Source organism: Schistocerca gregaria, chromosome 2 (genome assembly GCF_023897955.1).
Source record: "Schistocerca gregaria isolate iqSchGreg1 chromosome 2, iqSchGreg1.2, whole genome shotgun sequence".
NCBI classification, from domain to species: Eukaryota; Metazoa; Arthropoda; class Insecta; order Orthoptera; family Acrididae; genus Schistocerca; species Schistocerca gregaria.
Window position 1 is genome coordinate 727,966,755 of NC_064921.1, and position 24,322 is coordinate 727,991,076.

General features: G+C 38.9%; 1 protein-coding gene across 2 annotated transcripts in view; it reads right to left on the bottom strand.

Annotated features, from left to right (window-relative positions):
* The window catches only part of LOC126334856 (probable multidrug resistance-associated protein lethal(2)03659), a 276,184-nt gene that overhangs the window by 111,134 nt on the left and 140,728 nt on the right, over window positions 1-24,322 (bottom strand). For both annotated transcript variants that reach the window (XM_049997525.1, XM_049997526.1), the window contains one exon: window positions 4,845-5,028. In XM_049997525.1, the coding sequence (XP_049853482.1) occupies window positions 4,845-5,028 (184 nt within the window). The remainder of the gene's footprint in view (window positions 1-4,844; window positions 5,029-24,322) is intronic.

Here is a 24,322-nt window from a genome sequence, read left to right on the forward strand (position 1 = left end):
CTTGAAATTATTCATTAAGTTCACAGCTTTATGCTGCAAATGTTTAGTTATCTGAGTTAATGCATACCTGAGACTGTATGGATAACACACAGTGGAGGTCAATGGACCTATGCCAGATGAAACTTTGTGTGCAAAATTCCTAGACATTCAGATGGATTACAAATTGAGGTATGTAAGTTAACAATAGAGTTCAGTTCTGTCTGACTTGGACTTTAGCAATCTCTCTCACTATGTTGATCAGCAGGTGGGATTGTTAACATAATTTCATTCAGTACTGCTCTATTGTAAAATCTTCTGCGGATATGCACGTGAGACCAGAAAACCATTTATAATACAAAAGTGTCCAGTAGGAATATTGTGCAGGGTACTTGGAAGAGCAGTTGAATGGAATGGACAGTGTCTTGAAAGGAGGATATAAGATGAACATCAACAAAATCAAAACGAGGATAATGGAATGTAGTCAAATTAAATCGGGTGATGCTGAGGGAATTAGATTAGGAAATGAGACACTTCAAGTAGTAAAGGAGTTTTGCTATTTAGGAAGTAAAGTAACTGATGATGGTCGAAGTAGAGAGGATATAAAATGTAGACTGGCAATGGCAAGGAAAGCGTTTCTGAAGAAGAGAAATTTGTTAACATCGAATATAGATTTATGTATCAGGAAGTCGTTTCTGAAAGTATTTGTTTGGAGTGTAGCCATGTATGGAAGTGAAACATGGACAATAACTAGTTTAGACAAGAAGAGAGTAGAAGCTTTCGAAATGTGGTGCTACAGAAGAATACTGAAGATAAGGTGGATAGATCACGTAACTAATGAGGAGGTATTGAATAGGATTGGGGAGAAGAGAAGTTTGTGGCACAACTTGACTAGAAGAAGGGATCGGTTGGTAGGACATGTTTTGAGGCATCTAGGGATCACAAATTTAGCGTTGGAGGGCATCGTGGAGGGTAAAAATCGTAGAGGGAGACCAAGAGATGAAGCAGCTTGCACAGGATAGAGTAGCATGGAGAGCTGCATCAAACCAGTCTCAGGACTGAAGACAACAACAACAACAACGTAAATAAAAATCTTGCTAAAGCTCTTCAGGGAGATTGAGAGTATATAATGGTACATTTGATTAATAATAAGTATAAATTTAGGGTGAACTGTTAATTTCGTAACACTATAAGTAAAAGTACACTACTGCCCATTAAAATTGCTTCACCAAGAAGAAATGCAGATGATAAACAGGTATTCATTGCACAAATATACTATACTATAACTGACGTGTGATTACATTTTCACGCAATTTGTGTGCATAGATCCTGAGAAATCAGTACCCAGAACAACCACCTCTGGCCGTAATAATGGCCTTGATACACCTGGGCATTGAGTCAGACAGAGCTTGGATGTCGTGTACAGGTACAGCTGCCCATGCAGCTTCAAGACGATACCACAGTTCATCAAGAGAAGTGACTGGCGTATTGTGACGAGCCAGTTGCTCGGCCACCATTGACCACACATTTTCAATTGGTGAGAGATCTGGAGAATGTGCTGGCCAGGGCAGCAGTCGAACATTTTCTGTATCCAGAAAGGACCGTACAGGACCTGCAACATACGGTCGTGCATTATCCTGCTGAAATGTAGGGTTTTGCAGGGATCAAATGAAGGGTAGAGCCATGGGTCGTAACGTATCTGAAATGTAACGTCCACTGTTCAAAGTGCCGTCAATGCAAACAAGAGGTGACCGTGACGTGTAACCAATGGCATCCCATACCATCATGCCAGGTGATACACCAGTATGGCAATGATGAATACATGCTTGCAATGTGCGTTCACCGCGCTGTCGCCAAACACGGATGCAACCATCATGATGTTGTAAACAGAACCTGGATTCATCTGGAAGAATGACGTTTTGCCATTAGTGCACCCAGGTTCGTCGTTGAGTACACCAACGCAGGCACTCCTGTCTGCGATTCAGCTTCAAGGGTAACCGCAGCCATGGTCTCCGAGCCGATAGTCCATGCTGCTGCAAATGTCATCGAACTGTTTGTGCAGATGGTTGTTGTCTTGCAAATATCCCCATCTGTTGACTCAGGGATCGAGACGTGGCTGCATGATTCATTACGGCCATGTGGATAAGATGCCTGTCATCATGACTGCTAGTGATATGAGGCCGTTGGGATCCAGCACAGCATTCTGTATTACCCTCCTAAACACACGGATTCCAAATTCTGCTAACAGTCATTGGATCTCGACCAAGACGAGCAGCAACGTCACAATATGATAAACCACAATCGCAAAACATTATGGCACACATTTCTCACAACAACGTTTCACCAGGAAACACCAGTAAGCTCCTGTTTGTGTATGAGAAATCAGTTGGAAACTTTCCTCATGTCAGCACATTGTAGGTGTCACCACTGGCACCAACCTTGTGTGAATGCTCTGAGAAGCTAATCATTTGCATATCTTAGTACCTTCTTCCTGTTGGTTACATTTTGCATCTGTAGCATGTCATCTTCATGGTGAAGCAATTTTAATGGCCAGTAGTGTAATTTACACACAGACTGCGTTCCTGTCTATAAAGTTTCATATTTTGGTGCAAAGATCTTTAACAAGTTACTGGCAGAGATCAGGAAGGAAATCAGAAATCACCAGATATTCAAAAATAAAATAAAAGAGTGTTGTATCATGTGTTCCTACAATTGATCAGATTACATGGACTAGGGGACATAAATGTCCGTTAGTACTTATGTTTATATTAAACAATTTTAACCATGTAGGAACTGATAGATTGTTATTTGCTGTAAAGAGGACACATTAGGTTGCAGGCAGTTAAAATTAAAAGACACATACACATAAGCTTTTAGCCATAGCTTTCATCAGAAAAAGAAAGAGAAACACACACCATGCATTCACACAAGTGAGCACACCTCAAGCACACGACTGCCAACCCTGTCAGCTTAGACTACACTGCAGCCATCAAGTGAAATAGAAGCCCCATTGTGGACTGGGTGAGAAGGGGAACGGATAGCAGTTTGTGGGTGGGAAAAGAGAGGAGCACTGTCTGGCTGAGTGTTCATCGACTAGACTGCCAAAAGGTGCAGCATCAGGAGATGGGAAAAATGGAGCAAAAAAGTGGAGGAGCAGGAAAGATGGGTGGGTGCATTGGCAGAGGGCAGGACACAAAGTGGGTGGGAGTTGAGAATGGGAAGGAAGTTACAGGGCAGAGGGGGTGGAACCTGCTGGGTGGAGGGTGTCAGGGTGGTATATTACCATACCTTCAGGCTGTGACAATTGCGGGAGTGGATAATGTGTTGTTAGGATAGTGAAGCAGCAATTGAAATCAAGGACGTTATGTTCTGCTGCATATTGTTCGACAGTGGGGTCTACTTTGTTTTTGGTCACAGTTTGGCGGTGGAGATGCATCCTTGAGGACAACCATACAAATATAAAATATGGCAGTGGAGATGCATCCTTGAGGACAACCATATGAATATAAAATGCTGTGCAATGATTGCAGCTGATATGGTACATGACATGGCTGCTTTCACAGGTGGCTCAGCCTCCGATGGGATAGGATAAGCTTACGACAATATTGGAATAGGAATTGCTGAGTGGGTGGATGGGCAGGTCTCACACCTGGGTGTTCCAGTGGAATATGATCCTTGTGACAAAGGGTTGGGATTGGGAGCAACATACGGATGAACTAAGGTGTTGTTGAGGTTGGTTGGCAATGGAAGACAGGGGTGGACCGATCTTGTGGAGGATGTCCCTCATTTCAGGTCATGACAATAGGTAATCAAAGCCTTGTTGAAGGATGTTGTTTAGCTGTTCCAGTCTGGAGTTGTATTGGCTCGTGAAGAGAGCACTTCTTTGTGTGCAGATGGGAGTTATCCTTACAAACATTCTCTGTTCCCATAATTACCCAGGCCTCAAACTATCTTAACATACTATCCCCACTATCTCCATCCAACAGTTTCCACCCTCTCTGTCATATCAGTTCCTCCCCATTCTTGTCTCCAACCCTCTTTGTGTGGTGCCCTCTGCCAATGTCAATCTTCCTCTATTCCTCTCCTTTTTGCTCAGCTTTCCCCACCTCCCTGCACCACAAGCTCCAGACACTGCACCTGTTGTCCATCTAGTGCATGCACACTCTGCCTGATACTCCTCTCTCCCCTTACCTGTACACTGCTATCGCTTCCCCTTTACAAGTCCCCCCTCCCTACCTCCCCCCCCCCCCCCCCCCCCACACACACACCAAGATTCCCTTCTGGTCTGAGCTGCCAAAGCTGATGGTCACACGTATGTGATCTGTGCTTGCTTGTGTGACTGAACTGTGTGTGTTTCTCTTTCTTTTTCCAACAAAGGTTGTAGCCAAAAGCTTATGTGTAAGTGTATTTTAATTGTGCCTGTCTGTAACATAATGTGTAATACTTACAGTAAGTAGCAATCTATCTTCTCCTACGTTGTTGATATTCTAACCTGGAGTTTCCATTTTTGGTTTAACAGTTTCAACTTTCACTGCATATGGACAGTTGATAGTGTTCTCTAAATGAGTATGAGGTACTAAACAAAAACAACAGCTGAACATTTTAAGAAGAGCAGTGATTTTGTTCAAAAAGTAATACATTTTTCCTTTATCTATAAAAATTAATACAGAAATAATACCCATTATTATTGGTGTGTGAAGATTAGCACTGATTGTCAGTATACTTTACAGTGGTAGTCTGTAGTGGCTGGTTCTGCATGTAGTGATAAATGTTAATACAATGCTTGTCACAGTTTTCACAAATATGAAAAATAAGCAGTTTGTACACTGATACTATCATCATATATTAAAGAAGGAAATAAGACTTACATCTTGAAGAATAACTATTTCATCTACATGATGCAGAAACTGGATCTGATGAGTAACAAGAACACATATGCTATTTTTGAGCAATCCCATAATACACTGATCAAAGAGATGTCTGCCTACATGTGGATCAACAGCAGAAAGAGGATCATCAAGAAGATAGATGTCTGCTTTGCGATAGACAGCCCTAAAAGACATAAAAATGAATTGATGAAGTTCAGAATAGTTCACTTATTATTGGTAATATTCACAAGAGAAAAGCATATAGTACATCATTCATAATGATAGTAGTAACGAACAGCACATATGTAAAATTACAATTCATAGTTCACAAACAAGTAGTGTATGTTTAACACAAGTACTGTGCAGTTTGTGGTCTTTCCTAGCAGATGTCAGAAGGATAACATGTCAGGTAAAGTACTGACACTTACACCTGACAAGATACATGAGAATCCTTTCTTTTATCACTGTATAGTTTTGATTTACTCGTGGCAAAGCATGCAGAGTACTGCATAATACACAAAATATTGAGAGTTATAAGAGATTTTTATAAAACAGTTTTATGTTAAATGCTCTAATTATGAAAATAATAGAAGTTTTAATTACTTATTATATTAAAAATTTATAAACATTACTAAAATGTTTTTGTATTTGCAACAATGTATAAAGCACTTACAACCACCTATTGTTTACAAAATACTAAAACAAATAGCTGATATGATACATTTATTGTAACACTATTCTTGGAAATAAACCAATTCTCAAACAATGCCTTTGTTCAAAGTAACTTAAATGCAACTGTGCACATGTTGAGTAGCAATAACTTCCTATATTCAGTTTTTAATAAAACTTGCTACCAGAGTGGAAGTTTTGAATAACTGTGTCAAAGAGCTGTTCAGCCCAAAATTCATTAATCTGTAAATCCTAGCACTTAACCTCTTTTTTGCATGAGTAACTCACTGCACATTTCTTTATATTGGTTCTATAATAGTACAATTTTAATTTGTACCATTAAGGCACATCTGTTCAATTTCAATGATTTCCACATGATGTTTGTATATGCACAAGAATTTAGCTGAAATTTCATCTGTTATTTCATTTTTTTAGTACTGTTCCTTCTTTTTACTAATGATGGTATTGATGTTTTCATGCAAAAGACTAAATGCAGCTTTAAAAAAAATGCCTGCACTTCATCAAAACTGCAGTATTTTGTGTTACTAGCAGCTGTTCCACCTGAAACTATATTTATTATGCAGTTACATCTTTTGAACTGATTTACCTTAAAAATAGACCTACTGACCAGGCTGGAAATCACTGGGATAGGATAGACACAGCTTTGGTGGGATTAGACATTTCTGGCAATTAACCATGCATCAAATGTATCAGTTATCTATGAAAACTTCATGTCCCTGTTTTTTCCTTTACCTCCTGGTACGAAAAATATAGTCCCTAAAATTGAGCTGCAAGTTATAGTTAGTCCTACCTCAGCAGGGTAATTTTAGGATCATAGCTTTTTGTGAGATATCACATGAGGAAGCACTATATTGGTTGATTGCGCTACTAACATATGCTCTTGGGATATTAGCTGGAGCTGAATGACTATCTCCCATGATGCTTTTGACTTTTAGCATTAATCATGAAACATGGACCTTGCCATTCGTGGGAAGGCTTGCATGCCTCAGCAATGCAGTTAGCTGTACTGTAGGTGCAACCACAACAGAGGAGTATCTGTTAAGAGGCCAAACAAACATGTGGCTGCTGAAGAGGGGCAGCAGCTATTTCAGTAGTTGCAGTGGCATGACTGAATTTGATTTGTAACATCAACCAAGACAACATTACTGTGCTGGTACTGCAGACGGCTGGAACCAAGGGGAAACTACAGCCATAATTTTTCCCAAGGGCATGCAGCTTTACTGTATGGTTAATTGATGATGGCATCCTCTTAGGTAAAATATTCCAGAGGTAAAATAGCCCCCTCATTTGGATCTATGGGTGGGGACTACTCGCAAGGATGCTGTTATCAGGAGAAACAAAACTGGCATTCTATGGATTGGACAGATCGGAGCGTGGCATGTCAGATCCATTAATCGGCAAGGTAGGTTAGAAAATTTGAAAAAGGAAATGGATAAGTTAAAGTTAAATATAGTGGGGATTAGAGATGTTCAGTGGCAGGAGGAATACAACTTGTGGTCAGGTGAATACAGACTTATAAACATAAAATCAAATAGGGGTCATGCAGGAGTACATTTAATAATGGAAAAAAAAGTTTATATGCAACTAGCTCTGCAGATGATGAAGAGATTGAAGAAACGTATGATGAGATAAAAGAATTTTTTCAAATAGTTAAGGGAGATGAAAATTTAATAGTCATGGGGGACTGGGATTCGATAGTAGGAAAAAGAAGAGAAGGTAAAGTAGTATGAAAATATGGACTGAGGATAAGGAATGAAAGAGGAAGCCACGTGGTAGAATTTTGCACAGCACATAATTTAATCATAGCTAACATTTGGTTTAAGAATCATGAAAGAAGGTTGTATACATGGAAGAGACCTGGAGACACTGGAAGGTTTCAGATTGATTACATAATGGTAAGACAGAGATTTAGGAACCAGGTTTTAATCTGTAAGACATTTCCAGGGGCAGATGTGGACTCTGACTACAATTTATTGGTTATGAACTGTACATCAAAACTAAAGAAACTACAAAGAGGTAGGAATTTAAGGAGATGGGATCTGGATAAACTGAAAGAACTAGAGGTTGTAGTGAGTTTCAGAGGGAGCATTAGGGAACAATTGACAAGAACAAGGAAAAGGAATACAGTAGAAGAAGATTGGGTAACTTTGAGAGATGGAATAGTGAAGGTATGTAGGTAAAAAGACTAGTAAAAATCCTTGGGTAACACAAGATATATTGATTTTAATTGATGAATTGGGAAAATATAAAAATGCTGTAAATGAAGCAGGTGAAAAGGAATAAAAATGTCACAAAAAATGAGATCAACAGAAAGAACAAAAAGGCTAAGCGAGAATGGCTAGAGCACAAATGAAATGATGTAGAAGCATATATCACTAGGGGTGAGATAGATGCTGCCTACAGGAAAATTAAAGAGACTTCTGGAGAAAAGAGAGTCACCTCTGTGAATATCAAACACTCAAGTGGTAAACAAGTCCAGAACAAAAACAGGAAATCCAAAAGGAGGAAGGAATATATAGAACATCTGTGGAAGAGGGCAACATCATGGAAATGGAAGAGGACATAGATGAAGATGAGAACGGTGATATGACACTGTGTGAAGAATTTGACAGAGCACTGAAAGACCTAAGTAGAAACAAGGCCCCGGGAGTAGACAACATTTCATTACAACTACTGATGGGCTTGGGAGAGCCAATGATGGCCAAACTCTTCCATCTGCTGGGCACAATATATAATACAGGCAAAATACCCTCAGACTTCAAGAAGAATATAATAATTCCGATTCCAAAGAAAGCAGGTGCTGACAGGTGTGAAAATCACCAAACTATCAGATTAATAAGTCATGGTTGCAAAATACTAACATGAATTCTTTACAGACAAATAGAAAAACTGGTAGAAGCCGACCTCAGGGAAGATCAATTTGGCTTCTGTAGAAATCTAGGAACACATGAGGCAATACTGGCCCTATGACTTATTTTAGAAGCTAGGGTAAGGAAAGACAAATCTATGTATTTGTGGGCTTGTAGAAATCGTTTGACAGTGTTGACTGGAATACTTTCTTCCAAGATCTGGAAGTGGCAGGTGTAAAATACAGGGAGCAAAAGACTATTTACAATTTGTACAGAAACCAGAAGGCAGTTATAAGAGTAGAGTGGCACAAAAGGCGAAGCAGCGATTGAGAAGGGAGTGAGACAGGATTGTAACCTATCCCCTATGTTATTCAATCTGTACATTGAATGAGCAGTAAAGGAAACCAAATAAAAATTTAGAATAGGTATGAAAATCCAGGGAGAAGAAATAAAAACCTTGAGGTTTGCTGATGACATTGAAATTCTGTCAGGGACAGCAAAGGACTTGGAAGAAGAGTTGAACAGAATGGACAGTGTCTTGAAAAGATGATATATGATGATTATTAACAAGAGCAAAACAAGGATAATGGAATGTAGTTGAATTAAACCATGTGATGCTGAGGGAATTAGATTAGAAAGGAGACACTTAAACTAGTAGATGAGTTTTGCTATTTTGGGAGCAAAATAACTGAGGGTGGTCAAAGTAGAGAGGATATAAAATGTAGTCTAGCAGTGGCAAGGATAGCGTTTCTGAAGAAGATAAATTTGTTGATATTGAGTATAGATTTAAGTATCAGGAAGCCTTTTCTGAAAGTATTTGTATGGAGTGAAGCCATATAAGGATGTGAAACATGGATGATAAACAGATCAGACAAGAAGAGAATATAAGCTTTTGAAATATGGTGCTACAGGACAATGTTGAATGATGGGTAGATCACTTAACTAGTGAAAATAGAATTGGGGAGAAGCAGAATTTGTGGAACAACTTAACTAGAAGAAGAGATTGTTTGGTAGAACACATGCTAAGGCATCAATGGATCACCAATTTAGTACTGTAGGGAAGCGTGGAGGGTAAAAATCATAGAGGGAACCCAAGAAGTGAATACATTAAGCAGATTCAGAAGGATGTAGGTTGCAGTAGTTACTTGGAGATGAAGAGGTTTGCACAGGGTAGAGTAGCATAGAAAAATGCATCAAACTGGTCTAAGGGCTGAAGGCCACAACAATAACAAAAGCAAGGTGAAATAGCTCTATCTGCTACAATTCTATCCCTCAAACAAATTTCATTTCTTTGTTTTCCAATATACATGTAATGCACACATGATGTATACACAAAGTCTTATACATGCAGTAATTCACTAAACTTTATTGTTCACAGGATAATTTACAGTCACATGATGATAATATTATAAACAGTTCAAGTACAAAATATTTAATTTAAATAAATATTCTAAATTTACTATAACTGTAAGCCATCTGGATGTGAAAAATAAACCTTGTTAAAATTGTTTATGTCAGTGTTGACAGAGATTATTTGAAAGCTCTCATTCATCTCTCTCAAAGGAATGTTTTATTTTTTCTGAACACTTAATTTTTCAAAAGTTATTTACATGTAAAATTTTCATCTGCTAGAAAGTTTCAACCTTGAAACGAAATTCTCTCAAAATGCTACTGTTATAGTTTTGTAGTTATGATTTTACCTATTCCAAAATCTATACTTTCACTAAAGTAACAAGTTAGTTTATGAACAACAATAGTATGGAAAGGTGAGATTAGTTCTCACCACAGAGCAGGTGTTGCATTTCAGATACACACAATGAAAAGACTGCTAAAATGTTAAACTTTGACAAAAACTCCTTCTTGAAAAATAGAAAACACACACGCACATTCACACAAGCACAGCTCACACTAAAAAGACCACTGTCTCTGGGTGCTGAGCCAGTCTTTTTCATTGTGCTTAAAAATTGTAAGCTCTAACATAAAATTACTTACCACCTATCTTGCTCATTTATAGATGACTAGACTACAGAAAACTATGCACCTCTGAGTCTTATGAGAAAAATCTGAATTCATTTCTGTAAAAACTATGTACTCTCACATATACTACCACATATGTTACCATTTTCTAAGCAGTCTAATTCAAATATTAAACATTACATTAAACATCTCTGTCTGCATATTACACTGTCTTCCAGCTTCACCTTTAAGCTCTCAGGTTTTTAAATCTCATCTGATGTAGTACCCAACAATGTCTTTCCTTCTCATCCCATACAGTAAGTCTCCCCTTACCCTCTGGGTGACTTTCCCAAAATCTACCCCTTTTCGTAGACCTCTCCAGTCCTTTTCCTTCACCCCTCGTTCCTCCTCCTTCAACACTTCTGCCCAAAGAAGGAGCCACTGACTCTGAAGTTCTGCCAGTTACAACTGTCTTCTATGTATGTGTTCTGCCAATGCTTGGTGAGTAGATTTTTTATCTATCCAATTAAATAATTTTTCCAATAAATGATTGTTTTTTTTGTTACATTAGCTCATGTGGCCATCATTCCTTCTTATTTAACCCTCTTCTCCATCTATGTTGTCATTGCCCCTTCATCTATCCAATTAAAAAACAACACAGTAAGAATTATTTTTCATTCACGTACACTAGGACATCAAAAAATAAGTTACACATTATTATGGCTCGTCAAAATAGTTTTGCTGAATGCTGCACTTCAAAGTGACACAGATACATGACACTACTTTTCAACAGTCACTAAGTTTCTGTCAACAATGGCCAGAATGTTTTACCAAACACTCATTTCTCAGTCTTCTCTTTGGTCATAACAGCCATTTGGGAAATGCAGTGTGGACAGCCTCATCATCAGAAGTTGCTACAAATCAGTTCCTATGGAGCCTGAACATCATTGTCTGTGATTGATGTCAATGACCTTCCTTCCCAGTCAGCACCACGTACCTCTGTACAGCCTTGGTCAAATTTTTGGCAACATTTCACTACAGGTGGACACAACATTACATTTAGTCCAGGTACCATCTGAATTTTATGATCAATAGATATGCAATGTAGACTTTTGCTCTCAAGAATTGTACTGTCCAGCATACTTCAATTTTGGGGTACATTTCCAGTATCATACCACTACAGTTCTGTGCTGTGATGCACCTGATATCCATACTACAAAAGAACCCAGAACATGTACTCCCTTTTGACAAGGCACTATGCAATGGTCTTAGGATGGCAAAGCATGTGTAACTCACTTAAGTCCCCTCATAAAGAAATAACATTTGATTATCCTTGTTATTAATTAATTATTCTTCTACTCAAAAAAATTATACCATTTTTGGATTTGTTTTAGAAAACTATAGGTTTATGAGTTATAAAAGGTAGGTATATAATTTTTTTGTATTATTTATAACAACAAAAGTAATCAATTTTTGACAATATAATGTAAATGGATAGGTGAGGAATCTACTCACCAAGTGGTGGCAGTAGAACACACATATAAAAATGGTTTTTTCTTATGCAAGCTTTCAGAGCCAGTGGCTCTTTCTTGTGGCAGAATGATTGATGGGGAGGAAGAGGGGTGAAAGGAAAGGAATTGGAGTACAAGGATATAGTTCAGCAAAGTATCCAGAACCCTGGATCAGGAGAGGTGCAATTTTTCCAAACTCTACCCCTTGTTCTAAACCTCTCCAGTTCCTCTCCTTCCACCCCTCTTCTTCCCCTTCAACCCTTCTGCCAGAAGAAGGAGCCATTGGCTCTGAAAGCTTGCATAAGTAAAACATTATTTATAAGTGTGTTCTCCTGCCACTGCTTGGTAAGTAGATTTCTTACATATCCAATCACATTATATTCATCGTTATTATCATTGTTATTTTCATTTCAAAGTCAAATAATGATATGGGCTTTAATAAAATTGGTCATATTAATTAATTGACAGATTTCTGTTACAGATACAATATTTCAATACACTGGAATCATTTTTGTAAATATCATACCGGTAACATCTTCATATATTATTTCATCATTCTTCTTTCTTTACCATTGAAGCTCAAAATGTGCCATACCCATAAAGCAATAGCTTCTATTGGCATTTATATGGCCATAACTTATTGTATTTACATAGACTATGTTATTTACACTACTAAATTATTATGTAGTTGAAAATAAAATCTAGAAAAATTTTAAGATTCATTTTGGTGTTAAACATTAGAATTCCTCAGCCTGAAGCTACTTGGACAATGCTCCAAGGTAATAACAACTCGTGATTCATCCTTCCTCAAATTCTACAGGTTTGCTACAATAATAATTAGCTTGAGTACTTATTGTTAAGGTAATCAACATTGCCTAAATTTTTAAATTAATTCATTAACAATCTTCAGAAAATTATTAAAATCCAGTCACAGTATCAATCCGTATACTCAAAATAGCACAAATTTCTTTTGTTCAAAACCCATATACATTTAGCATTACCACTCATTAGAAAACTGTAGACATCCTCCTCAGATTCTGTCATTTAATAAATTTAACCTAGAAAATTTCATTATAAAGATGAACAAAATTCTATTCTAATAACATTCATCTAGGACTTGTCATTGGGGTATTACCATCACTAATTTAAAACAATACTATGATTCCCAAAACTTATTAATGGGTTGACACCATCATTAAAATAAACCATTTCTCTCCCAGTGGAAGATTCCAAGAAGATGTTCTGTTTCCTCCTGCATTGTCACAACTAGCCTTACCGTGTCTGGTGGACTCTTCTATATGAGCAATATTCCAAACACAAAACTGATACTTCCCTGTAGAGAAAAATATTGCTTATGTGCACAGAAGACAAAGGGTAAAAAGATCATGGTAATTATGAATAAACTAATACCTCCATGTAGCAAGGATAGAAAAGGTATTACCTTGAACAGAAAGTAAATGGTACTAAATCTGCAGTAATTATTGGCAGACTTTCCCCAAGTCCCCACTTATTTACACCACATTAATATACACCACAACAGGTGTCCTTATAGGGAAAAAGAAAATGGTTCCATGATGACATTCTTAATTAATACTACAACTCTTCTTGAGCCTTTATATTATATAAGCTATTATAATGCACCAAAATATGGTCCAAGTCAGCCCCCATGGGGCATGGGCACCTGCAGGTGCTCAATAGCTTGCCCAGTGAGCAGGCGCTAGGGGATAGGCCACACACAGGGGCCCATTTCACCATACATGCACACTGCTGCATTATGTGCCTGTCACTTAGTTACATCTTGTGCTTCTTAATGGAAGTAGTGACAACAATGAGTTCTAGAAGCAGCCTGTTGTCATTTTTGCCAAGTTGGGAAGAACAGTTTTCATTTTTTGAGAAAGATGGGTTGCCTCAGTGGCTTTTGTGCCATAAAGTTCTGAGTACAATTAAGAATTATAGTACACAGCATCACTATATGTCCCTTCTTGTGATACAGTATGATGAGGTGGACAGTAACACAAGAAAGCAACTCATAGTCACACTGAAGAGCAAAGTTCAGCAACAGGCAAATCTGACATAAAATAAATAAATAAAAATCACAAATGAATACATACTTCTTCTAGACCCTCTGTATACGTGTTATGCAACTATTGTAGACTGCTGACACTGACAAAGATTTGACTCTGAGGTGATGCTTCAAGCAAGCTACAAAGTTGCACACATCATTGCAACAACTGGAACAGCATTCTCAATGGTTACCTTGGTGAAATCATGTCTGCTTGCCATTGTCGAGTGCTTAGCACCAGCAGACATTATGGAGTTTGAAAGAGTTTGCTTCTCCAAGCAAATGGTACCTCACTGGATTCCGAATATAAACACAGATTGGAAAATCAACTGAAGCAGAAGTGGCAGACCTTACAACTTTTTTGTTAACCCTTGATGAAACCACAGATGTTGCTCAGCTCACAATATCTGTGAGGGGCATTAATTCAGAACTATAGGTTTTTGAGGAGCTGATAGATGTGATACTGAAGGAGTACACAATCCAGAGTCACCACATGTGTGTGGTTGTCTGTGAGTCTGCAGAAAAGATGTTCTTGCTATGGGACAACTGCAAGTGGTTGGGAGCCAATAAGGTTACGTGACTTATCTGAAGCAAAAAATCTAGACAGAATTTTAGAAAGAAAGAAATTTTGGAAAAAAATTACAAGTGTTCTCTGTTTTGAGCAACATGAAGTCTCTTTTGTTGAAAGTGTGAAACACACTCACATCATGAAGGCCATGGTGAAGTGTGTAAATTTTGGGAGACGCTAGGTGTCAACCACCACCAGTTCAAAGTCTTTTTGCATGACCTGGAATCAGCCTATGACAATATTTCTTATCACTGAACAGTATGGTGGCTTAGCGGAGGCAAAGTTCTTGACATATTTTTCACAATTTGGGAAGAAATTGTCTTGTTTATGGAAATGAAAGGAGACCGGCAACCATCATTCTGTGATGAGACATGAGTGGTGGACCTGACCTTTTTAACTGCCATTACAAGACATTTAAACAGCTTAAATGCATCGCTTCAAGGAAAGGATCTATTAATTGTTGATATGTGCAATAAAATTTATGCATTCATGGACAAAATTCACCTATAAAGCAACTTGGAACAGAAAACTTAACATTTTCTGAGTGTTTTTCATTCCTTCAGTTGCCTGAAGAACTAAGTTTTGGCAATTATCAACAAGTTATCATACAACTTCATCAAGGTATTGAGGTGAGTTTCAGGACATGTGATTCCTACAAAATAAGTTAAAACTGTTTAGTGTTCCATTTTCAGTTGTACCAGATAATGTTCCTACAGAAATGGAACAAGCAGCTTTTGCAAAACATCAAACTGCTCAAGGACAGGTATTACAAAATCATGAATTTCGTAAGATGGGATCATGATCTTTATACGAAAGACTTTCTCAAATTACACAGGAATACAGCTGACATCATACATATGTTTGGCTCAACACATGGTTGTGAACAACTGTTTTCTACAATGAAGAGAGTAAAAACTGCAGAAAGGCCCCAGCTACATGATCCAACACATTAAAAATTATAATCAACCACCTTTTATTGCCTTGTACATGGTCTACCCCTAGCCAGTGTTTAGTGCACAGTGAACAGTGCTGTCCAACTATGACAATGTACACAGTGTGCCAGCTGTTTATTCACTCCTGCCTACCAGTTCCTGCAGGTGCCCAGCCACTTTCAGTCGAGTTCTTGAGCTGGAACAGCCTTGTTTAAATGATCATCTAAAGTGTGTATCTGTTGAAGATCTACATTATATAGTCCTCCTCTGAATTGAGAAAATATATTTGCTATTTGAGAAAACCCTCTGTTCAGTTCTGTTATTATTTCTTCTTCCATTTGAGAAAATCTTTCATTTTTCTGTGTGAATGCCTGCATAATTGAATCAAATGGTTTACTCCTCTCAATGAGAGCCATTTTTGTCAGTCTAACAAATATTAATGTATTTAGTCCCATAGTTAGTGTTGCAAATTAACTAAAACAGTACTAATAGTAAATGATATATTTTTCTTGTCTCTGTATCATTCACTAACCAACAAAACTTCTGAAATTTGCTGTTGGAACTAAATTTTGTCTTAGAAATCTTCTGTGTCACTTGATATTCACCTAACAAGTTCAGTTTCAATGTATGAGTTGCAATTTAGAAATCAGTCCACAATCAACCGTACAGTGGACTCTGCTGAGCATTTGTGTACTGTGTCAACTGCATCTGTTCTTCATCTGAAGCTGTCTCACACACCCACTGCATGGCTGTGTTGTGCAGCACCGGATGTTGGTTGCCAACTGTGCTGCATGGCCACATCATGTAGTAACTGTTGACTGTGAACTTCAGGCTGTTATTCACCTCCCAAGTTGATGAGGAAGCTTACTGTGCTCTCTGTTATTGGTTTCTCCAACTATTCTTCTCATAGACTGAACTGAGTGTTTAGCATACAATTAGTGCAAACCAAAGTTAACTTTGATTTCCAGGTTTTGACTTTTCATTGTCGAAGGATAATCAAAATTAAATTCAGTCAATACAAAATCTTGTTTCCCCATTTAAATTGCCTACCGTATGTCACTGGATAATGATTAGTAGTGTACTGATATTGTTGTTGAATTCCCTGACAATAGTTTGCTTGTTAATGTTGCCAAGAAAAATTTATTTTTGTTTGTTATTTTTTGTTAATGACAAATCTTTTACAATCATTCCTAGTTTGCATACACAGCATTTAATACCATATTGGTGTATTAAATGAAGAATTTTATCATTTCCAGTTAATGTCAATTCTTCTGTGGTGTAAATATTATGTAGAATTAATCCACACCACCTATTCACAGTACTTGTAGATAACTTTGAAATAATCTCTTATATCACTTTACAGATGAAATGTAAAGTCCAATCTTCAGTTCTGTCTAGCATTTCAAACAATAACAAATTATTCAATTGTTTTTATTTTGTGCAGTTGCCTAGCCTTGTTTTCTGTATGGCAAAACTTACATATGTATTGACACTGTCTCTCTTCATTAGTGTTCTTCATGTTCACTTGAGAGTAGTGGCATAATCTTCAATCTTGAGAAACCAGGTCACAATTAAAATATTCTTCAAAACAGTGTTTCCTATTTTTAAATGTTTCATTCTTCTTCATAAGTCACATTTTATTTTGTTAATCTCCAAAAAACATTTTCACTGCAAATTTGTATTTTACACACAGTCACCACATGAGCGGGATCCGGGTTTCACAACCATAGAACAATCTTGATGTAGATTTAATTTTGTTACATTACTTATTAAACTTTCTCCAATTTCTAGTCTTGAAATGAACTTCAACTGTTCTACATGACAATTTGCTTTTATTACAAGTTGAGTCACATCAATTTGTATCAAGTGGATCTCAAATTCATACTGAGTTGAACTGCAGACTTTTTACAAAAGTGTTTACACAATAATTCTTCAATTACTACTTCATTGATAGGTGCTTACTCCAGTGATCCCCATAATCATTCAGTGTGTTACTGGAAACTCTATGCCGCATTTGCTGTGTTGTAAAGCCTTCTGCTGGTGCACTCCAACCACATGTCATCCAAAAAGTACATCAAACAATTAATGCAACACAAAACAAACATTTGCCCTCACACGTAAGGCCATATATGTGTAATTACATGATGTGCCTTTATATTTAACACAGAATTAATTATCATTTTTTTCCAATCACTTTGAATTTTTTTTCTCAAATGACCTTTAGTAACCTGCTGCTAGATCAGGGAAAATTATTTTGCATAATCTTTGTGCAATCGTACTAGTATCCCATCAGGTCCAGTTGCCCTTCCTGTCTTGAGTCATTTTAGTTGATTTTCTATCCCATGTTCATTTATATCAATAGCTACCATTTTTCCAATTGTGTTACAATTGAAAAAAATAATGTTCTTCTGTGAAACAATTTTGAAAAAAGACATTTCGTATTTCAATCTTTTCCTGTGATCTCCATTTTAACACTATTATGATGACTGAGTGTCGGAACAGTTGGCTTTGATACGTTTACTGATTTAACATTCGACTCAAACTTATTAGGATTTTGTGTCAAATTGGTAGATTTTTGCTTTTCTTGAATATACCAGCTATGGGTCTCTTTATGCTAATTTTAGCTTAATTCAGTTTTTGTTTGTCCATGAGGTTTTGGCTATGTTTAATTCTGCAGTAAAAGTCCCTTTGCTTTCAGAGCAGCTTCCTAATATGTCTGTTTAACCCATCCATCAAGACTATGCCTGCTACACACCTGTCTGAAATTTATTGTGTAGGTTGAGAAAAACAAAACTACCATGGAAAATATTTAGAGGACCAGCACAAAACTGACCCTTGTTAATGAACGGGAGAAATGCCCATCTCAGAAAATGATAGAAACCATGATTTCAACGTACCAACTGGATGCTGTCACATGCCTGCAAATGCACATCCCATGTATGCTTCATCCTGAATATTCCACTGCCATTACATTTGAGTGTTTAAAGATCCGTTGGATTCAACACAAAATGGTGCTCAAGATGAAATAGTGCGTGTCATAAGGATACTATGCCTGCTACAGTCATACACTTTTGCTTAGCATGCAGTAGCCACAGTCTAACAGTCTGGAACCTGCGGTGCATTACATGCCATTTTTAGGCAGCAGGAATGTTGTGTCAAGTCGAACTGGCATTCTTGCAGTATGTAACAACTGGTCAGGAGAGTAGGTAGGTATCTGGAGCTAGATGTGTTGGTTGGATCATAAAGACAGAGATCAGTGGCAGTAAAAGCTAAGATGGTGCTTATAGGAAGAACTGTATTAAGAAGTCAAGTGGTTATTAATTAATAATCATTTATAATTGTACTTGTGAAAGTTAAGCACTAACAGTGAATGTTAGCTTTCTAGTATGAGTAGAACTGAGTTAAATATTAGAATTTATGTGAATTAATGGCCTATAACAGACTGCAATAAAATTTTCAACTGGTGTGGATGAAAAAAATTAAGACCAATTAAATTGTGACTTCTCTGGAAGTCTGTGGATTATAAAAGTGTGGATAGCATAGTTAACAACATGAATTGTTAGGAACAAATAAAATAAGTATATTTCCATTCTGTTGTCATTTATAACATATCTTGATCATGTGTAATTGTCAAGTTGATGGCCATTAATTACAGACACAACACAAACAACAGGAATATGGTTTATTTCTGTTGTTGGTCATCAAGTTGATAGGCTAGCAATGACAGGTACCATGACTCCATTTATTGGACCAGAACCTACCCTAATGTGATGGTAAACCCAAAACTATGTGGCTGGGTCAGGAGGTAGCACACAGAATGCTGGACTCTACATCTACATCTACACCTACAGTATACTCTGCAACCACCGTGACATGCAGGGCAGAGGGTACATCCCATTGTACCAGTTATTAGAGTTTCTTTCTGTTCCATTCATGTATGAAGCATGATTGTTTGAATGCTTCTGTGCATGCAGTGATTATTCTAAACTTATCTTCACAGTCCCTAAGTGAGCGATACATAGGGAGTTGTAGTATATTCCTAGAGCAGTCACTCCACGCTGGTTCTTGACACTTTGACTTTTTCAGGATAGTTTACATCTGTCTTCAAGGGTCTTTCAATTCAGTTCCTTCATTACCTCTGTGACATTTTCCAACAGACCAAACAAATCTTTGACCATTCATGCTGCCCTTCTCTCCATATGATCAGTATTCAGTATCTGGTATGACTCTCACACACTTGAGCAATATTTTACAACCAGTCACACAGATGAGTTGTAAGCAATCTTCTTGGAGATTGATTGCACTTTCCCAGTATTCTATCAATAAATTGAAGTTGTCCTTTACCCATGGCTGAACCTATGTGACCATTCTATTTCATATCCCTACAAACTGTTAAACCCAGGTATTTGAATGAGTTGGCTGATTCCAACAGTGACTTGTTGATAGTATAGTCATAGGATACTACATTTTTTTGTTTTGTTTTGTGATGTGCCCAATTTTACTTTTCTGAACATTTAAAGCAAGTTCCAATCCCTGCAACACTTTGAAGTCTATCAAGTTCTGACTGAACATTTATGGAGCTTCCTTCAGATTGTACTTCATTATAGATAACTGCACCATCTGTAAAAATCCTGATTTTTACTATTAATACTATCTGCAAGGTCACTAATATACAACATGAACAGCAAGGGTCCCATCGCACATTCCAGCGGCACAACCAAAATTACATCTACATCTGATGATGACTCACCATCCAAGATAACAGGTTGCATCCTCCCTACCAAAAAGCTCTCAATCCAGTCACAAATTTCACTTGATATCCATATGCTCATACTTTTAACAATAAACGTAGGTGTGGTACTCAGTCAAATGCTTTTCAGAAATCAAGAAGTGCAGTGTCTGCCTGATTGCCTTATCCAAAGCTTTCAGTATATCACTTGAGGAAAGTATGAATTGGGTTTCACATGATTGGTGTTTCCAAAATCCATGCTGGTTGGCATTGAGGAGGTTATTCAGTTCAAGGTACCTCATTATGTCTGAGCTCAGAATATGTTCTAAGATACTACAACCAATTTATGTCAAGGATTCTGGGTGGCAGTTTTGTGGATCACTTCTACCACCCTTCTTGTAGATGGGTGTGACTTGTGCCTTTTACCAAGAACTGGGCAGGTCGTTCAACAGATATATGATAGATTATAATTAGAAGAGAGGCTAACTCAGCCAAAAATTCAGTACAGAATCTGACAGGGAACCATTGGGTCCTGAATCATTGTCCAATTTTAACAGTTTCAGCTGTTTCTCTATGACACTGACACTAATACTTGTTTCATTCATCTTTTTGGTGGTACAAGGCTTAAATTAGGGCAATTTTCCTGGGTTTTCCTCAATTTCATTTCCTGTGTCATTCACTATGGACAGCACTCTAACTTTGGTCTGACTAACAGCCTTTACATATTGCCAGAACTTCTCTCAGTTATGTGAAAGATCACTTGACAGTATTCTGGTATGGTAGTCACTGAAGGTATCATGCATGGCTCTCTTCATTGCACATTTCATACAGCATCTCTCTATTCATAGCCCTACACTTTGTTTTACACCTATCATGCAGTAATCTCTGTTTCTTTAGAAATTTCTTTTTACAGTGATAGTATACCATGGAGGTTTCCTCCCATTATGAACTTTTCTACTGGTACACATATATCCAGCGAATGGTCAACTAGTCTTTTAAACTTGAGTCAGAGTTCCTGTACATGTTCCTGTCCTGTGCTGAAAGTTTGAAGTTCCTCATTGAGGTATGACACTATCGATTTTTTATCTAGTTTACTGAACACATATATCTTTCTGCTTGTTTAGTTATCCTTTGTACTTTGGTAATCATTGTTGACACAGCCATGTATTGGTCACTGATGCCAGTTTCGATGTGGACATCCTCAAAGAGGTTGCCATTACATCCAATATATTTCCATCATGAGTGGGGTTCCTAACGATCCATTCTAGGTAGTTTTCAGAGAAGGCACTGAGTAAAGTTGCGCAGGGTGTGTTATCATGACCACAAAAAAAATCTGTAATTTTCACAATTAACTGCTGGATTTTGCAAAAACAGACATAACGTCTGATGGGATAACCGCAATCACTAGTTTTTCCAATGTTTTTTATAATCCGTCTTGATTGTAAGAAATGTTTATTCACATGACCAGTTTCGGTTCCTCTAGAACCATCTTCAGATCTGCAATTTTGGTTACAGGAGTAACCTGTCTATTCACAGCAACCTTCACATGCTGCGTCACAGCTATCATTATCTGGATTGGATGGAGAGTGCCTAATCTAAAATACCCTTGTCTTGACTCCCCACATAGTCAGCTACCTGAGTAGCAGCCTCTGATGTGTAGTGCCCACCCAACACATTTAGGAAGACCCTACAGTCCTCAACCCTATGGCACAAGTCCAGGAGGTTACAGCCTACCTTGTCACGGAACTTTGGAAGTCTCTGTTCAGTCCTTCAATCTGACTCGGAACCAAAGGGCATGATCAGTTATGGGGGCAGTGCTGCAAATTGTGAGCTTCATTGAAACTCCATGTACAGGGCTTGTCTTCACAGCCTTCTCTCCTGGTCACTGGAATGACCCAAGAATGACCTCAGAGCCCCGATCACAGGCATAATTTGTTCCAATATGCACCACAATCTGCAGTTCGTTGCACCGTGTTCCATCAATGACTGGTGGAATAACCTCTTCAACATGTTGAATGAGGGCCCCAGGCATACACACTCAGGGCACCCCAAGGGGTACCATCATTCGCCATACATTTGAACTGATGATAATTAATAGATCCCTGCCATTTTGCGTTTTCCTCCTCCTGACACAAGACTAGACAGATTCCCCCAAAACAAGTGAAGTGAGTACCACTGGCTCAGTTTCAGTTCCATTGAATGACAGGACTTCAAACGTGTTGGTTAAAATGATCAGTACAACACCCTGAGTCCTCCCTGGTCCTCAGCCACCCTGTACAGGACACCTAGATCTACCACTGACATGTGACACTACCTGGTCGAGATGGCCGACACGGCCGCCTCGCGTGGCCTTCTGCAGATAAAAAGCCTTCTGCAGATGGACATAAGGTTAGAGATATAGGAACCGCCACAGGTCCCCCAACAATGTAACAACTTCTAGTGCTTCAGTCATTCGGCCCTCCGCTGTGGCCTGCCACACTACCTGGTTGAGATGGCCAACACGGCCACCTCCCATGGCCTTCTGCAGATAAAAAGCCTTCTGCAGATGGACGTAAGGGTAGAGATATATGAATCGCCACAGGTCCCCCAACAATGTAACAACTTCTAGCGCTTCAGTCATTCGGCCCTCTGCTGCGGCCTGCCACACTACCTGGTCGAGATGGCCGACACGGCCGCCTCCCATGGCCTTCTGCAGATAAAAAGCCTTCTGCGGATGGACGTAAGGGTAAAGATATACGAACCGCCACAGGTCCCCCAACAATGTAACAACTTCTAGCGCTTCAGTCATTCGGCCCTCCGCTGCGGCCTGGCACCCCATTGCCGCGGATGTGCTGGCAAACACGTATCCAACACATGTACACTAATCAACAAAAACATACGCCATTGCGCCAACTGTGGCCAAGGCCATGCGGCCAACTACAGGGGCTGCAACATGTACAAAGAGGCGCAGAGGCGCAAAAATCAAAAGTCAAAGCCAGCCAATGTCATAACAAGTCCAAGGCCCTCACCAAACCCTGCCAGGAAAAGAGTGTCATTTGCCATGGTTAGATGCCCTGGAGGAGCGGAGCAGGCCGCGGAACCTCTGTGCCCAGCACACTCACCTAACACAACTGCTGCAACAACAACATAGTCGTCTCAGCCAACACGCAACACTACAACCACACCGGTACCAACACCAGCCCCCAAAAACAACACAACCCCACCCCCTGAAGCCACTGCCTACAAATCTACACATGACACACAGGAAGACACACTTACACAAGGAACCCCAAAACCAAAAACCCAGAGAAGGCGTGGGCGACCACGCAGAAACAGGAGTGGGAACACACATGCATCACAACAAAGTACCCAACAACAACAAAACACTGACACACAGACACACAGTCAGCAAGCCAGTGATACCAGTACACACACTACTCCACCCCTCAGCACAATTGACACACAGGCACCTCAGAATGTTCCACATAACAACAACACAAGCGCCAGCCCACACATAACACCAACACCCACACCAGCGGCCACCAACACCACAACCGAGCCACAGGCCGACACACACAACACTAACACAACACTTGAGGGTTTATTGGAAACAATATTCCCCCATCACACGACCGCTAAGATCTTTAACAAGTTTGCGGCGGCCGTCACCACACTACACTCGTCGCACGGCTCTTGACTGCTCAATCTGGGCAGTACTGGGCCGCCATACGAACAGCGTTCACCACACTGTTTACACCCATACATGGATAACATGCCAAACCTGGCTCCCATCACAAACAACCAGACACTGACACAGATCCTGTCTGCAATGCAGACAGGATCAACAACAAAAGGGCGGAATTTGCCGTGCTCATGGAGCGTAAGGGTATCCTTATCACACTACTGAGCGAAACTAAGCTCAAATCACGCAACCAACTAAACTTCACCGGCTACTGCACCTATCGTACCGACCAACCGGATGGCTCCAGTCATGGTAGAACAGCCATCATCACACACAAAGACATAGAACACACAAACATAGTGCTCCCTGAACTTGAAAAACTAGAGGCAACCACCATCAGGGTCATATTCAACGGAGCCTACACTACACTAGTGTCACTATACAACAGCCCTAAAAACATTAAAACACATGACATCAGCACAATACTCAACATATCATCACACGTAATAGCCGCTGGAGA